The sequence below is a fragment of the Gavialis gangeticus genome, unplaced genomic scaffold (assembly GCF_001723915.1).
Source record: "Gavialis gangeticus isolate Ggan-Ray unplaced genomic scaffold, GavGan_comp1, whole genome shotgun sequence".
Classification (NCBI taxonomy): domain Eukaryota; kingdom Metazoa; phylum Chordata; order Crocodylia; family Gavialidae; genus Gavialis; species Gavialis gangeticus.
In genome coordinates this window covers 74318006-74336601 of record NW_017729029.1, presented here as the reverse complement: position 1 = coordinate 74336601, position 18596 = coordinate 74318006, and the positions used below count along the sequence as shown (strand labels likewise).

Genomic DNA, 18596 nt, shown 5'->3' with positions numbered 1-18596 from the left:
ATGTGAAATAATCAGATTTCTTTATTGCCCTCAGCTATCAAATGTAGAAAGGATGACTGAAATTATAAAAGCAGGAAACCCTAAGTATTCAACTCTCTCTGAGGAAATCAGTGCAGCTACATGTGAACAGATAATGGCTTTTACTGAACAAAATATTAACGCTCACAAGGGTGATCTGTATTAGCTTACATATGCAGCTTTGATTTTTAAGTAGTGTATGCAGTCTTGAATTTTCTTAATCTTTTGTTTTACATTAATGCACATAAATGTTTCCTAACATTTTTACTCATGCAATGAAATATAAATTAATGAAGTTTCTGGAGCAATAAATAAAATAAATATAAAGAGCAAGTAGTATGTTCCTAATATAAGATTCTGGCAACCAGGCTTAAAACTCAGTGGGTGTGTCAATGGAACTGATGTCAATTATGCTTTCAAATGTTTCTAGTGTTCTTGCCTAAATAGAAAAGTAACTGCTAGGAATAGAGTAATACAAGTCATCTGACAGATAAAAAGAGTTTGCAATTCAATTCTGTCTAACTGGGGACACAGAAGGGGACTGAAGGAATACAATAGACTTGGCACAGCAGGCAGTCTGTTACTTAGAAGCCCAAATACCACTTCTTGGGCTCTTTGCAGGACTTCCACCAAGATTAGAAAAAAACTATTGGGAACTATTTAATTCCAAAAGCTACAGGTTCACATTGTGAAGTGCCTGCTATAGAATTCTTTTCCATGTACTCCCTTGTGTTGTGGAGAGAAATTAAATGAGGAACTTAATTAGAGCTAAGAGACATAATCATTGCATGTTTGTACAGGATGATGTTCTGACTGTGATTCGCCGAGTTGATGAAAACTGGGCTGAAGGAATGCTGGCTGACAAGATAGGAATATTCCCTATTTCATATGTTGAGGTGAGTAAAGCATAGCTATAATGCTTTAGGAGTAGTAATTTCAGTTTACTTAGTGTCTTCCTAAAATCCTAAATGGTGAAAATAATGCTAAAATGTGCACAAAAACGTTAAGGTATGCCTAAAACATAAACATTTTTGTTTACATTGTTATGACACATAGGTGCATGAATTGAGTAATCTCATAGCTTTAAAAATCAGTGTTCTTTCCTTACTGTTTCTCTCCATACTGTCTTGTTACCTAAGTTCATTATACTGCGTATAATGTTAGATTATATGCTCTTTAAGACAGGAACATCATTTTTATGTTTATACTAGGAAGTACCTGTTCCATCTCTATAGACGCTTCCTGCTAAACAATAAGCTCTCACTTCCTAATGCTTCACTACAATAAAGTAAATGAGAACAACCTGAGGGAGGGTAAATTAGGCTATTTCAAACTAAGGAAGACAAGGTTAAGGTACACTTAAGCCTACTAGCTCATTGGGCTAGCATGGGTAGGCCATAAGTTCATAGGAAATCAGGGTTAGTAAGGACTTCAGGAAGTTATCTAGTCTAGCCCCCTGCTCAAGGCAGGATCAGTGCAACTAAACCATCTCTGCCAAGTGTATGTTTGACCTGCTCTTGAAAATATCCAGGAATAGAGATTCCACAACTTTTCTAGGTAGCCTGTTCCAGTGCTTGACCACCTGCAGAGTCAAAAATGTCCTCCTCTCTATCCTAAACATCGGCTTCTTTAGTTTGAGGCCTTTGCTCCTAGTCCTGTCCCCTGCTGCTACAAAGAAAAGTCTGTCCCCTTGCTCTCTGTAATCACCCTTCAGGTATATGAAAACTGTTATCAAATCCCCCCTCCGTCTTCTCTTCCCCAGATGAAATAACCCTTGTTTTTCCCAGTCTTTCCTCATAAATCATGTCTCTCAGGCCTCTAATAATTTTTGTTGCTCTGCTCTTTCCAATCTATCCACATCCTTCTTGAAGTGCGGGGCCCAAAGCTGAAGAGAATACTTCAGGTGAGGCCTCACTATTGCTGAGTAGAGCAGAAGAATCACTTCCCTTGATATGAAGGGAAGAATCACTTCCCTTAATACAACCGGGGATGCTGTTGGTCTTTTTGCAACAAGAGCACACTGTTAGCTCATATTCAGCTTGTAGTCCATTGTAAGCCCGTCATTCCTCAGTCTGTATTTGTCCATACAGTTTTTCCACCCCAAATGCAGGATTTTTTACTTGTCCTTAAATTTCATCTGCATGATTGTGGACCATTTTCCCAGTCTGTCCAGGTCATTCTGTATCCAAACCTTACCCTCCAGAGCTCCTGCAACTCTACCCATCTTGGTGTTCTCTGATAATTTGTTAAGTGTCTAGTTAAGTCTGATTATCTTAAATGACTTGGTATCCATTTACAGCTAGGTTAGTGAAGGGGGCAGCCCTTTGGCACAAGTAAGGAGTGAGGCTCAAATCCATAACTCAGGATATGTAGCAAAAAACCTGAAATTTTTTGCTACCACAGCTATACTGTAGCTGAAGCAGGGGAATGATTTTCAGAGATGCAGAACTTTAGAACAGCTTGCTGCCTCCTCTTTAGACCAAACTGCAGATACTTAAATGCCTCTGATATGATAAGCCTATGATATAATGTGATTATACAAGGAGGGACATGGTGTTTCAAGTTGATAGGTTCCAAACAGTTCAGGGTCCTCATATGTCAAAGCCATCACCTTCTGTTCCAACCAAAAAGTAACAGGCAGCTAATACAAACTATAGTCATCTACCCTGGCAATTTTTAAAAAACATCTTGACACCTATCTAGCTATCTGCTATCCCAGCAGTCTTTCCTGCCCACGTGCAGTGGGGCTGGACCCGATGATCTGTAAGGTCCCTTCCAGGCCCTAAAAACTATGAAATTCTGGAACTATGGAAAATTAACATCACAATAATAGTTGCTCACATTACAAAAGTGCCTGGAGTCTCAGCTGATGGTAGGATCCTATTGTGCTGTAACTAGCACAGATGCATAGTAAAATGTACTGGTTACCTTGAAAAGTTTGCATCAAAATAGAAAACAAAAGTTTGAAGAAGGGAAATGTTTTTCCCCCCCATATTACAGATGTAGAAATGAGAGCGAGGCAGATTAAGTGATGTACCCAAGGCCGTGGGGATGTCTGAGTCCCTGGCAATACTGTCTCCTATCCTTTCAGCTCCATGCATGAAACATTGCTTACTTGTATTTTATCTGTAAGTGATTTTTTCAGTTTACATGCATCCATGAACTCAGCTCCTCAGAACCCTCTTTCCCCCTAAGTTAGGATAGTGTTACTTCCATTTTATGAACACACTGATTGTGCAAGCTAAGTAATTTGCATTATGTTACTCAGAAAAGATGGGAACACCGTGACTAGAAACGTGATCTCTGAAATCTGAGTCCAGTGCCTAAACCACAGGAAAGTTAACAAGACCCTCCATTTTGTGGTAGTTGAAGTTCTGAATGGTTTTAACTTGTCCCTAAGTTTTACTCTGATTTTGAGATAAAGTAACATCCAGAAAAGTTCTCACCCTCTTACAAATAAGAAATGGAAAATCACCTTTGCCAGAGCTGTCACCTATACATAACTGTGAATTTCTAACTCACCATTTCTGAGTGTTTGTATATGCCCTGCCATTTGTTTCTTATTTGTTCTCAGTCCTGGCTTTAAATAAAGGATAGGGCTGTTTTTAACTTGATACTGTTTTAAGCCTGCCTGCATTTATTTTAGAAGATGCATCCTTCAGCCTCATCCTCGTGAGGTCTTTTCTCTAATCTCATTAACCTTCTAACATCACATGCTGCTCAACAGGTAAAAGTCATTGTGATGGCCTTTATCCTTTAAAATTTTGTTCTACCTATCCCTTAACCAATCTCCAAAGGTAATTAAAATTTCCCTCTTTAGTAGAGTTTCTATATTGATATATATTAACCCTTTTATTAATTAGACCCTGGTATTTCTCAGCTTTAAAAAAAATCTTGTCTTTTTTCCTAATATTTATTTTATTATATCTACATGGTACCATGAGGGAGTTTTAGATAAGTTTCATGCTATTGCTGGAAAGGGAAAGGGAATTTGAAAGGGAATGTTTCCTTATAGACAGTTATAGAAGGGATTCTCAGTTCAAGTATAAGATGTCATTGATACTAAAAGAAAGGTTAGGTAAGTACTGGTGGTGCATATAGAAGACACAAGAGTTCCTGGTTTTGTCACTGATAAAAGTGAAATTATTTAGTACGTGAGGGTGTTTATATAGTATTAGATTTGTCCAGGGGGCCATAGCAGAAGTGCTCATGGCATAACCCTGCCAGATTCCAACAAATCTGTAAATTATGCTAAATACTTTGTCATAAGGTAATGAAAGGAAAGGAAGATTTGTCCTGAAAAAAATTCTTAATTCATATGTTCTTGCTGAACAGTTAACATGTGCCTCATGGTTGTCAATTACAGTTTATTTTGTTCTGACCTTTTTTTTGTTGATTCCAACTTCATTCAAACCTTATACCAAGTACCCCAAATTATTATTCAAAAAGGTTTACTCTTAGAAGCAGCATTGTGCAATGAATAAAATAATTAGTCATTAAATAAATTTTATTGTTAAATTTTTTACACAAAAAGGCAAGTTGAAGGTACTATAATTTCCTGACTTTATTGAAGTTTTCTCAAAAAATCTTCAATTTGTCTTTTTTTAGTTTAGCCACCAATATTCTGCCGGATTCCAGTCCCATGATAGTGAGATGAGCTAAGTACAGGTAGTCAAAAAGCTCAATTTCATCTTCGCAGGTTAGTCTAAGCTGCATAAATTGAACCGATAAGCAAGTGAACATTCACTTTTGATTCTGGAAATGTAGCCACATTCAGCCATAGGCCAGAAGCCAGAGGGTGTTAGAGCACGCCTTTCTGCTTGACTGGAGCAGATAGCTTTGGTCAAGGCTAGCCCGCTCACCCTGCAAGGGGGGAACTTGCAGGGGGAGGGGAGGAGTGCAGAGCATCCTGGGATGCTGTGGGACTGTGAGTTAACTTGATTCTGGAGGGGATCTGGGACAGAACTTCAATAAATGATTTAACCTAAATCAGTTAAGTCTGATACTACATCCATCCAGGTTTATCTTAAACCAGCTTTGACTATTTTGAAAGCAATGCATGTGTACTGAACTTCTGTTGTGTTACAGGTCTGAACTAGTTTCTGATTACTTATACTGGTTTTATGTGTAATTTCTGTCCGTAGCCATGGGAACCAAAGGGGCTTGGTATATGAGAGCAGGTTTGGCCTGTGGTATGTTATTTACCCCACTGACCTAGAATAGATGCTGTAATAAGTAACATGACATGTGGTGAACATTTGGATATTGAGATTGTACATTCCATTTCATTGTCTATGTCCTTAATGAAGATATTGAACAGTATTGGATTCAGAACATAGCTTGTCCCCACAGCTTGACACCTCCTCCCAATTATACTTCAAACTATTGATGACAAGCATGATGTTCCAATCAGTTATGCACCCATCTTAGAGTAGTTTCATCTTAATTGTCTTTCCATAGCTTATGAGGAGGTCATGGGAGGCAAATCTCAAAGTCTTTCTGAATTCAGGGTATGTTATATAAACTGCTCTTCTCTCATTCATGAAACACATGACTTTGGATGGTCTAGTATAGTTTGCACTTGACAGATCTTTTTGGCTGTTTCTTATTATCTTATTTCCTAGATATTTAAAAATAGATTATTTGAGTATATGCTCCAGTATTTTTCTGTGTATTGAGGTTAAATTTACCAGTCTGTAGTTCCCTGGGTCCTCCTCATTCCATTTTTGAAGATGGGCACTATGTTTTCCCTTTCTGCCATCCTTTGGCACTTCATCTGATAGCTTTGATTTCTCAAACCTAATAGCCAGTGCTAGTCCCTTTACCTCAGCTAATTCCTTGAGTACTCAGGAATGACTCTCGTTCATCTCTGCTAACTTAAAAACATCAAGTTTGTCTAAGTAATCTCTAACCTGTTCTTTCCCTCTTGATGATCTCCTCCTGTAGCCTTGCTGCTAACTGTGCCTATCATCTGATAGGTGATGTTTTTTGTGAAGATGAAATTTAAAAAAACACAAAAAAAGGCATTAAATACTTCAGCTTTCCCTTCACCCTTCATTATTAGAGTCCCCTCCCCATTCAGTAAGGGACCTTTATTAGAAGTAACAGGAAGACCAAGGGAAGTATATCTATAGAATACTTTTTTTTTTTGCCTTTTATCTCCCTTGCTAGCTGTTCCTTAGTTTCTAGGTTCTGGTTTTGGCATTATGAGCTCTCCCAGCCACTACAGTGCTGCTTCTTTTAGTACTTCTTAAGGGGAAAAAATCCTTCTCCACCCCTTAAACTTCTGGGCTAAGTACAGACAATCAGAAAGCCCAAGGCTGAATTGATTCAGTCTTTGCAGGTTAGTTTAAGCTGCAGAGATTAAACTGAGAGACAACTGGACAGACATTCACTTTTGATTCAGGAAATGCAGCCACATGCCTACAGTGGCTCAGGCCAGAAGCTGGGGGGGAGCTAGAGCACAGCTCTTTGACATGTAGGCAGCAATAGGTTGTATGTTTGCGTGGGGAAAGGGGTGTTTAACCCACCTCCCTGGCCAGCTGGGGTTTGCCTGGGTCAGAGGGGGCAGTCCCTGCCTTTTCCACTCTCCCCACAACCCTTCTCTGCTGGACCAGATAGCACAGCCTAGCCCAGGGCTGGAAAGCATGCTGAGATGCTGGGGGACTGTGATTTAACTTGAAAGAGGAAGGGGTCTGAGACAGAAGTTTCATAAACCAGTTTGATCCAAATCAGTTAAGTCTGATACTACATTCAACCAGGTTTATCTTAAACCAGTTTCAGCCATTTTGATACTGGTTTATGTGTACTGAGCTTTTGTTCTCTTACAGGTTTAAACCAGTTTCTGATGACTTAAACTGGTTTATGTGTAACTTCTGTCCCTAGCCCTGGTAACTCAGCAAGCAAATACTAAAAAAAGGCCACTGAAATACAAAGAGGGAAACTCCACATACCGACTTGCAGTCAAAGCCCTTGTCGCTCGCTCTTTGTCACTGGGACACTCTGATTAAACATTCAGAATTAAGCCAGTGATAGAAAAGTAGGAAGTGAACACATTCTGCGAGTTTATAATTGGCTGTGTCATAAGCTGTTATTTACCTATAGAGAAATAGCTCTGTGAAATCATTTCTTGTCTCAAAGAAGTCCTTTCCAATCTTAACCTTGTATGTAGAAAAAAAATTGCTGCTTGCTACGAAGGCAGACTTGTCAGCACCAGTGAGCTCTGGCTTTCTGAATGTAAGAGTCATTTAAATTGTCAAATAATCGATACAAATCTTGACTACTGAAGCCAAGAGCTCTGGCAGACATTATATTTACTGTGCAATTAATGTGTAAGTGTGTTACATGCCACATGTTCAGCCAGTTTATGGTGTGATAAAGCAGCAAACCAGCCACCAAGATATTCCACTTTAAAGTGTGGCTGGTTTGCATCATGCTTTAATTTGACTCTGTGGCATATTTGGCCTTGGGCTGCACAGTGCAGATCTAGGTATAGTACATATGCTGGGAAGTTGAGAGCTGCATGGTGCAGGCCTTGTAGACTGTCAAGTTGAAAAGGTGCGGCAGAAAGCATGGCATTAAGTACTGGTGCTTGATACTGGGTTTCCCACACGCTGCCTGTGTGGGATTTAGATTTGAATCTGGGAAACAGTTTTTCAGATTTGCGCAGCCAAATGAATATCTGCCAAGGGCCTGTTTTTTACCATTCTGCACATTAAAAATTGCTAACTTAATTTTTTGAGTATTGAAGAAAATACAAGTTCTAGACTTAAAAGGAATTTTATATTCAGTTTCTCAACATTATTTTTGCATCTTAATTGTAAGAACTATGTCTTTGGAAGATTAATCAGAGATTCAGTCAAGGCTTATAGGTATTCATAATTCTGAGTGCAATATAAATATGTAGAAAAACTTCAAATGAGATTTTTTTTAACCATTAGCGAAGTTGATATTCATCTTTAGCAATTTTAAAAGTTCTTCGTATCATTGCCAATAGCTCAGCATTCTTAAATAATACCTAGAAAAGTACAATGAGTACATGTAATAAAGGTGAAAGCTTTTAAGAGGGGAAAAAATACAAGGAGCATCTATAATAAAGGCTAACGCTTTTGAGGAAAGGCTTTCAATTAAAATATATAAAAAATAAAAACATTATTTTCAAATTTGTGAAATGTGCAGGACTTATTTTCATATCTGCCGTGAAAAGAATGGGAGACATCATTGTAATAAACCATCTACCACAGACTTTTAATAAGTGGATCCTTACCAGATGTACAACACAGTGCTATTTTATTATCTGTGCAATTGAAAAGTTTCTTTTGGTACAGTTTTAAGAAGTTACTTCTTATTTGAAGTATTGCATCCATCAGACCATTTGCTAGTTTAAGCAAGTTGAATTCAAGGTTACAACAAAATTAGATTCCTTAATAGCCTTCTTTCTGTCCAAAATTTTTTTTTTCAAAACATAAAAATTTAAATTGATCCCATATCTGTTAAGGGATTGGATTTCTGGCAGCTTTGTTGTGTGTGGTTTTTTTTCAATCTTATGTTTACTAGATTTTCTTACTTTACCATCGTTAGGCAGAATAATCTAATTATAGCATCAAGAAAAATCAGGCTCATGTAGTAGTACTGAATCAAGAACAGGAGACTCAAACCTTTTAATATAAGCTTATCTTCACTTGTTTTGTCAGCCAGAGCTAGCATAAGTCTGTAACAGAAAAAATGTATGCAAAAAATGAATGTTTTGCATTTCTTTCAAAAAGAGAACATCAAATGTTTTTAGTGGAAAGTCATAATATGGTGCATGTCAATGAATGCTTTGAAAATTAATGTTTTTATTGCTTTCAAAAAGAGAATATCAGATGTCTTCAATAGAAACTGTAATGTGGTGTGTGTCAGATCAGTGTGAAGAGCAATAATTTTAAACCAACTTAATTTCCTTTATAGTGAAAATGGCTAAATAGCACAACCTTTATAAAATAGCTCAATACAATACAAACCAGCTTACATTAGGACAGTGGTCTCCAAACTTTTCTGATCGCGCACCCCAACAGTAAAAAATTTTTGAGCATGCACCCCAATATATGTATATTTATATAAATATACATCTGAATAGAAGTTCTAATATTTTCTTCCCGCACCCCAATGGATCGTCTTGCGCACCCCGCTTTGGAGACCACTGCACTAGGAAGATGATCTGTTTCTGAAAATTAATATAAAAAATACACTAAGACCTGTAACCCATTTGAGTTCTGGAAGCGATTGCCCTCCTGGTATGGACAGGGGCAGTTTATTTCCATCATTCTTTGTAGCCAGATCAGGGCTTCAAAGCCCTGTTCTTGTTCTTCTTGTCTCATGTACCAGCACTACAAAACTTTTTTCTAAGGTCAGATTCTGCTCTGAATATCAGAACATCTTGCATCTTGATGTAAAGGATAGTAAAATTCAACCCAACAACTGGAACGTCTGTAATCATTCTGTTGATAACGAAGGAGGCAGAACAGACTCTAGCTCCCCCTGTATGTCAGTTCAGGTAGTTATGAGAGTGAAAAAGGTTGAGATTCATTCAAAAAAAAATCTGTGCATCATCAATGTTGTGGAAACATGCATGTGTGTAGTACTAAAAAGCTTTGCAGTTTTTCTTTCCTTATTATAGCTAGCACTAGTGAACTATACTAATTGGTAGCCCTTGAATGATCCTTGGGCATTTATGAGTCACTGTATATGGACTCTCCATTTCTTGTCCCAAGGAAGAAGTGAGCAGCTTTGCTCTGCAACTTGCAGTCTCCAGGTCCTTTTCAAAAGAAGGCCATTAAGCAGTGTGTTCCATTGTTTAGCCATTTTTGCACTTCCATGGTTGTTTCCCTACAGAAGAGAGAGTTCAGCAGATTCTTTATACTTGACTAAACTTGGTTCAGTCTTTAAAAGCATGCCACAGTCTTTCTCTAATGTGTTGTTCCCTCTGTATTAGAGTAAGCAGATCCTGCAGGCACTAATCATTTCAGGGGGTAAACAAACATAATTAAGTGAAACAGGTGCCCAAGGGAGCTTTTAGCAGTGATTTTGGAGACTTGTAAATAATTTCTTTACTCTTTCTAATTGCTCTTCACCAGTAGGTGATTTTTATTTTTATAAATTATTTTCTTGCTGTATTCTGGGGTTATCTAGGAACAAAACCTTAATTACATAACCTAAAGACAGGATATGGATTCAAGAAGAATATAAACAGTTGATGCCATTATGTAAAATATATTTTGCTAGGTTGTGTCTGTTTTTATGAACGTTGTGAAGGATTTTAATCTAAAATGAAAATAAAATGGCTGACCATATAAAAATCTACAGTACGTTTAATCTTCACGCTGCCTAACTACCTTTCTACTCTGCTGGATAGGACTCTGACAATTCAAGTGTCAGAGCAATCTTCCTCAGCTATTTGAATTTATATACATATTTGCTTTGTGCTCTCCTGCTTTCATATCTGGAAGCTAATCAGCTTAACATTTTGTAATAAATTTGCATTCTGTAATAAAAAGTCAGCTTAACATCTTAAAAGTACATTTTTAGTTCTTTTATAAAATGTCTAATTTTGACACTAGAAATAAATACCAGGGGGTCAAAAGTTCATTGGCAGAACTCCATATAAAAGCATCATGGTTAGGTCCTTTCTACCCTTGAACACAAATTATAGTAAGTTATTTCTGGTGTTTTCCACAGCAGTAACTTTTGTAAGTCATAATTTGTGTCCCAGGGTAGCATCAAGAAGAGCTTTAATGCACTTTGGTCTTAGGGGGGTATTTTCCTTCTGTATTATTTAACGCAGTGGCCTTTTTGTCACCTATCTTGCCTTCTCTGTAATATTTTGCATGCTGAAGCTACAGTCATCTTTTGGCCCCTTGTATTATGATGTCTTACTTTTTTAATCCCTTCACCAGCTCCCTCTTTCTGTTGCACTGAAGTTCAAGCCTTTTGTCCTCTTCTTCAGGTCCTTTCATATCTCTGCATTTTCCTACATATCTGCTTCTGTCTTTTCTCGTGGTAACTGTCCACTATTCCAGCTTTGACTCTCCATTGTCTTTTTCCCACAGCTGTTTTTTTCCCCACACACACACCATAGGATTTTATGGATTTCTTTCTCAACTGATTCCTCAACTCCCACTTAAAACACTTAGAATACTACAAAGACTATCAGAAATTTGTGAGTTAATACCAGTGACATTGAATGGGTTTGTACACATGTGCAAGTACACAATATTATGACAGCTATCCTTTTATACTACTTGCCATCTTAAATTGGAAGCTACTCAGGAAATAGACTGCCTCTCTCTGTGTACAGCATGTAATTCACAATGAGAGCTTTCAGAATACAGATAACGAAATTGATCTATAGTGAAGTTTTAGCTAAACAGAGTATTGTTTAAAACTTTTTGTAAGCATTACAGGAATCTCATCAGGAAGGTGGTTAAGGTAAATAGAAGAAAGATTATGCTGAGATGTAGAAACAATGACTCTACAGTAGGTATTCTCATTTTTTCTTCTTGCTTGTTCTTCAGGAAAAAGTTCTTCTTCCCTGTAATTGGCTACAGACTAGCTCCCCAAGTAAAGATTAGTCATACTCTGTAATAGGCATTAGTATTAATATGAATTAACATGTTTAAAGATGCATTTGCATTCTATTTATACATGTGCTTTATCTCATGAATGAATTTGACTGCTTATGCTGACTACATACAGTAGTTTTGAACTATAAATAGACTTTCCTGGTAGTTAATAATATGGTTTTAAGAAAAATAAAATGTAAAACTTTTCTTTAGTGTTATTTTCCTGACTTTCAGACCATTTAAATGCCCAGAATTCTGTATTTCTGTATTGAAGAAATGGCATTTAGTTGCCAGTTTATTATAGTGTAATTTGTTCCAGTGGATAGGATATCCATAAAAAGATGTTTCATAGATTTCATAGACATTAGGGCTGGAAGGGACCTCGGAAGATCGAGTCCAGCCCCCCGCCCAACGGGTAGGAAGTCAGCTGAGGTCATAGGATCCCAGCAAGATAAGCATCCAATTTGCTCTTGAAGGTGTTCGATGTAGGTGCTTGAGCCATCTCCGATGGCAGGCTGTTCCAGACCTTGGGGGCTCGGACAGTAAAGAAATTCTTCCTTATGTCCAGCCTGAAACGGTCTTCTAGTAGTTTATGACCGTTCGACCTCATCATCCCTTGGGGCACTCTGGTGAACAAACGTTCCCCCAGATCCTGGTGGTCACCCCTGATAAACTTATAAGTGGCCATCAGATCACCCCTGAGCCTGCGCTTTTCCAGGCTAAAGAGCCCCATGGCTCTCAGCCTCTTGTTGTAAGGTCTGTTTTCCTGACCTCTGATCATGTGCGTGGCTATTCTTTGGACTCTCTCAAGCTTCTCCACATCCTTTTTGAATTGTGGAGCCCAAAACTGGATGCAGTACTCCAGCTGCGGCCTCACCAAGGCAGAGTATAAGGGGAGAATGATGTCCTGGGATTTGCTTGAGATGCATCTATAGATGCAAGCCAGCATTTTGGTCGCTTTACTAGCCACAGCATCGCATTGCAGGCTCATGTCCATCTTGTGGTCAGTGATGACTTATGTTATAGATAAGTTAAAATGAAAAGTATGTTTCTCGTTAATGCTGCTAAAGAAACACAGAAGAGAGGTAAAGATGCTGTAGGATGAATGGCTGCAACAACTTCCCAAGAGTCTTCTTCTGATCTAGACAAAGATCAAATGACTTAAAGTGGAATGGGCATTCAGGAAGATTAGAGCTATAGATTCATGTACTAAAATGTCAGAAGGAACCATTGTGATCATTTACTCTGAGCTTTTATATAACCCAAGTGAAAGACCTCTTTGTGTTGACGCTTGTTTAAAATAGAACACACCTTTTAGAAAAATGTCCCCTTCTGACTTACAAATTGCCCATCATGGAAAATACACCACAGTCCTTGGTGAAGCCATTAAGGCTGTAGTGAAGGACTTGTACCTGGAAGTCTACTAGTTATAGAGTATGTCAATACAGCAGAAATCCTTCTGGATTCCAAACATCTGAGTTTATTTCCTAGTTATGAAAGAGAGTACTGTTTTCACAATCTGTAGTCAACTGCTTACCTTTTCTTCTTACTACTAAAGATTTCTAAAATAATTTCTTAATGTATTGATTTTTTTTTCAGTTTAACACAGCAGCCAAGCAGCTGATAGAGTTGGATAAGCCTTCAGGTTCTGCTGTAGACTCTGGAGAAGGTACCTCGGGGGCAGCCCACAACAATTCAGTACAAAAGCACACTGATACCAAGAAGAACACAAAAAAACGACATTCCTTTACCTCCCTTACCATGTCCAACAAGTCCTCACAGTCTTCTCAGAATCGTCACTCAATGGAAATTAGTCCTCCTGTCCTCATCAGCTCCAGCAACCCTACTGCAGCAGCCCGTATAAGTGAACTAACAGGCCTTTCCTGCAGTGCCCCCTCTCAGGTATTTTACCAGAAATTAACTATATATTACACATTTTACATAACAGAGAGGATAAAAGAACATGATCCTTTTAAGAGTGTGTGTAGAGACACTTTTCACTTACTTTATATTCCAAATTTTGTTCTTGTACTCAAAAGTCCTTTTGCAGTGTGAGTACAAGTATTTTGTTAATTATAAGTTCAGTGAGTGGTTTTATAATTCAGATGTGCTTCTGAAGTGCTATAAAGAAAAGAAAACTCCTAGCATGTTTGTTGTAATAGATGAAAACCTAGAAACTAAACTATTTTGTTTCATTTTTGTAGCCCAATTTGAATAAAATGCTGAAACTAAATTAATAACATACCTAGGAAAAGGATTTAACTTCAGGAATTCTTTAAGTGTTTACAAGCCTACATGCTATTTATGATAGTAAAAATAGTTTGGCATCTTGATTTTTTTATATATGTATATAAATCTGGTATTCAGTAAAAACGCAATTATAAGTTACAGTTGTCAAATTGTAGTAATGATTTCTGTTACATGTAAAGATGAAAATTATGCAGACAATGCAGTACTGAACATTTAAAAATGTTGGGACAATTATACATGAAGTTTTCATACCAGATCAATGTATTTCATTTATGTTTCTTTGCGTTCTTACCACCAATTCAAGAAAAATAAACATTGGTAAAATATGTTTTTCCTTCTTAGTTCTTATTTAGTGTTTCTGAAAGCTCATTTCTGTTTCATATAAAGCCTAAAATCAGCAGGGTAGTTACAAATATGCAATACCAGTTAGGAACAGAAACTCATAGGTACTTGCTGCAGTTGCTGTTGGTGGTACAGCAGAATGCTAGTGGTATGACCTTGAGTTGTGCTATTGTACCATGGCAATCTGTTTTTTATGAGAACTACTTAAAATTGACATCAGTCTTTTTCTGACAGGTTCATATCAGTACCACAGGGCTAATTGTCACCCCACCCCCTAGCAGTCCGGTTACAACTGGGCCTTCATTTACCTTCCCATCAGAGGTCACCTACCAAGCTGCTCTTGGCGTAAGTAGCATTTAACAAAACTGAAGCTCCCTTTGTTTCCGTTGTCATTCTCTTTTCTGCAACTGGCAAGCTAGTTTGAAACTTTTGACTTGTTTGTAATTACATGTGTGATAGACAGTAGTACATGCTGAACAATGGCAAAAATTTTGGCACTAAGGATCCTTAATGGCAACCTGTCTTCCAGTTCCATCTGTGAATATATTACAACTTTTGCTAGTTTGTTTCAATACTTAAATACCTTCACTGTTAAAAATGTGGATTATTTCAAGTCCCAGTCATTAATTTTTTACACCTTTAATACCTTGATTGAAACACTTTTCATTATCAGATTTCTGTTCCTGTGTGTAGGTATTTAGGTAGCAATCAGATCACTCCTAAACTAGAGTCTGCTCCTTAAGCCTATGGTGAAAGATACACTTTCCAGCGCTTCAGTAATACTGCCTGCTTTTCTTTGAATGCTCCGTTAGTGGTTGGGTTTTTTGTTTTGTGGGGGTTGAAGTATAAAGCTCAGAACTGAGCACAGTATTCCAGTAGCAATCACACCAGTGTAAAATGCAAGGATAGTATAACCTCCCTATTCCAACGCAGTAATCCATTGTATATAACCTTAAGGACTGCATTAGCCCTTTTGGTCTGGATGTTGCATTGAGAGTTCACGTCTAACCACCAAGATTTTCTTCAGAGTTGCTGCTTCTCATGATAGACTCTCTCATCCAGTAAATAAGGCCTTGATTCTTTGTCCCTAGATGTATAACTTAATTTCTGGCCATCTTGAAATGTATGCTGTAGGTTTATAATTAGTTTACCAAGTTCTCTCTCTCTCTGTGTCTCTTTTCAGGAGCTTCTCCTTTTTGTTTACCATTCCTCCTATGTTTATGTCATCTCAAATATTATTAGTAAGAATAATATATTTTCTTTTATTCTATGCAGGTTCTTACACAACATCTTTCATACTGATATCTTGGTGCTTTCCATTAGTGCAATAATAAAACAACTAATATTTGTCACACAATAAAACAACTAATATTTGTCCTCACATCTTCTCCCCAAATAAGTTTGTGTACTAGAGTGTCATTTGGTTTGGATTTTTTTAAAAAATGTAGGCCTATGTTACAATATGTTAAAGCAGACAAGCTCAAAGAAATGTTGCTTGCACTTAAATTGGAAGATGGTGAAGTTTGTGATGATCTCTCATTCCTAAGGAATGTACTTCTACAGTGCTTAGCCAGTTCCCAAGAAAGATCTTTCCTTCACAGACAGTCTTTAACTTCATAAAAAGTCCTGTTGGATAAAGGAGCAAAGTTGTCTGCCACAGTCATCATTCTGGAGCTTGCCAATCCTTTACATACCCTGGACCCAGGACATCGAACATTTCAAACTCATATTTATTATTCTGCAATAAATAGACCAGTGTACAAAAGTCCAAGGTTCTTGATAGTTTGTGTTGCTGAGGAAGCCTGCTGCAGTGTTCTGTACCAGTTGGAGTTTCCTAAGTGCTGTGGCTTTGTCCCTAGATATATTTTATTGCTATAGTCAAGCCAAATGGCTTGATTAACTGAGTTCAGGTCATCGTTCACCAAGATGGGATATAGTCTTCAAGTCCACTGGAGATGGTAGATGTTGCAATATGAAATCTCAGCATAAATGTAGAATCTTGGAACATTCCTGAACTATGGACTGAATTGGTCATCTATGGATGTCTACATTTTGTACAGTGGCAGACCAGTTAAAATGTCTTGCAAGGCAAGAACTTGAGATTCACTCCAGACTCATGCCAAAGGCAGCCTTTAGCTGACAGCTGTAAATGGCTATGTTGTTATTCAGGGTAGGAAAGGCAAAGGTTTCTGATGCTGGCCACGTTAGTCTTTAGCGTGCCTAGGCTCAGAAAGACCTTTGATCTTCAGTAAAAGGAAACTGAAACAGCTGTTTGGAATGCTTTCTTTTGTCCACTGTTATCATCTCTGTCTTGCTCAAGTGCAGTGAGGTCATTCTTAAAATATTAAATAGAATGGAACTGGGACTGACCATAATACCCAAATGCACCAAAGAGGTGACAGATGCCTACTTAGTGTTAGATTTTGAGAGGTATTAACTAGCCAACTTGTAATATAAGCCAGGTTGATTTTCTGTAGTTCCTCTTTCTTAATCATAGTGTTATGAGGTACCAAATCAAAAGCCTTATTCTAACACTATAAATTTCACCCACCAAATATAATTAAAAAAATATCAAGTTCATTTTTGAAAGGTCTTATTTTCCATAAGCCTATATTAATTGTCCTTAGTCTGTACTACCCTCTTGCTTTCTGTATCAACTGTTATTTTGCCAGGCTTAGAAGCTTTATGATTACTCATACTATGCCATTTTAATCATTTTAATTATTGGAATGGGAAGTTTTCTTTCAGTCCCCTTAAATTTCCCCAGTAGTTCAGGACTTAGTAAAAATAAACCTTTACACTCCAGAAAGCTCACTGGTCAACTCTTTTAAAATTCTTCAGTTCCAGTCACCCAGGACTCCTGACTTAAGGAGGGTGAATTTCACTAGTTTTGTCTCGAGACTGTTTTGAGACTGATGCATTTAGATGCTCCCTTGTTATGGAAGACGATGCTAATCAGCATAGACAACCCGGTAGTGGTTATCTAGCTCAGACATTAAGTAGCATCTAGTATATTTTCTCTGGATGAATTCAGTTTTCTTCCTGATGAGCAGAAAAAATATGGTGTCTAAGAGCAGCTTTGTTCTTTCCATATATACAAATTAAAGGCAGATGATTCTTGTATTCTTTGCCACAGGTTAAATTAGATGCAATGTTTTTTAGTGGATGCAGTCTACAGTCATAGTGAACAAGTAGTTCCTTGTTGATTCCCCCATGTTATATCCTCTTCTCTTATATAGAATATGTATATAATAGTTTGCTAGACAGATCCTGTTCCAGGTGGCTATATTATACTTGCATAAGGTAGAATTTTTATCCATAAATTATACTGATGCATTCTGGACTGACCAGTCTGGCAGTACTCTCTTGGGATCATCATTATTACTGATATCTATAGATCCTTATTGACATTTGTCTCTTGATACAACTTAGCCATTGTTGACCAAATGGGTATGTCTACACTTGCTATTAATGACCATGAATAAACGCCAGAGCTTATTGCTCCAGAGTTTATTGCTCCCGGACACCACATCTGCACATTCACCCAGACAAACAGCACATTGAGCCAGGTCGGAGCAGTCCCTGCTGGCAGGAGGTATGGGGGGTCAGCCTGCCAACCCAGAGCTGCTCTCTGCAGCACACTGAGCTTGGGAGGAGTTGGCTGGGGCATGAGGGTACTTTCAGTGCAGGGCTAGCCAACAGGCAGCCCCTGCGCTGAAGCACCCGCATACCCAAGCCAGCTGGGGCAGCATCTACATGTGCGCAAGCAAATTAGTTCATTCTGACTTAATAGGGGCACGCATGTAGATGTGCAACATTTACTAAGCAGCTGATTAGTCAGTTGCTCAGTAAACATCTCATGTAGACGCATCAAGTGGGAACTATTGCACTGACTTTTCAAGATTCTTCCTTTAACATTTCTTTGGCATTCCTGAACACTGTGGGAAGTCAGACATAGCAGGGAGGTACCTGGAATCATTTGCATCAGAATTTTGCCTCCTTTGATTGAAGTTTCTGCCTATCAAACATGTCACAACCATAAACAACCCAGTAATTTCAGCCTGGTGTTTCTTCAGCTGTGCTATGTAAAAGTGGTAGCTCTTATTTTAGCTATGGATTGACTCTGTGCTGGTACAAATGCCAGTCCATTTGATACAGCTCCTTTTTATCTTATTCCGAATTGGACTGAGGAGAGAGAGAAAGGAGGAAGAACTGAAAAGAGGCAGAACGGGATTCCTAGTAAACTTCTAAGTAAAAACAGGGTATCTTATCCACAAAGAATCTCTGAAGGTATATATCTATCTTAATCTCTGAAGACTAACGAAGGAAAAACTATTCTCCTGGTTCTTCCTCTAAGGAGGATGTTTTTAGGGAGGATGTTATGAG

The 18596-nt window shown here is 38.0% G+C and overlaps 1 protein-coding gene across 1 annotated transcript in view; it reads left to right on the top strand.

Annotated features, from left to right (window-relative positions):
• The window catches only part of SH3RF1 (SH3 domain containing ring finger 1), a 177124-nt gene that overhangs the window by 113316 nt on the left and 45212 nt on the right, over window positions 1–18596 (top strand). The window contains exons 3-5 of the mRNA XM_019521760.1: window positions 819–914; window positions 13218–13520; window positions 14445–14555. Coding sequence (XP_019377305.1) covers window positions 819–914; window positions 13218–13520; window positions 14445–14555 — 510 coding nt within the window. The remainder of the gene's footprint in view (window positions 1–818; window positions 915–13217; window positions 13521–14444; window positions 14556–18596) is intronic.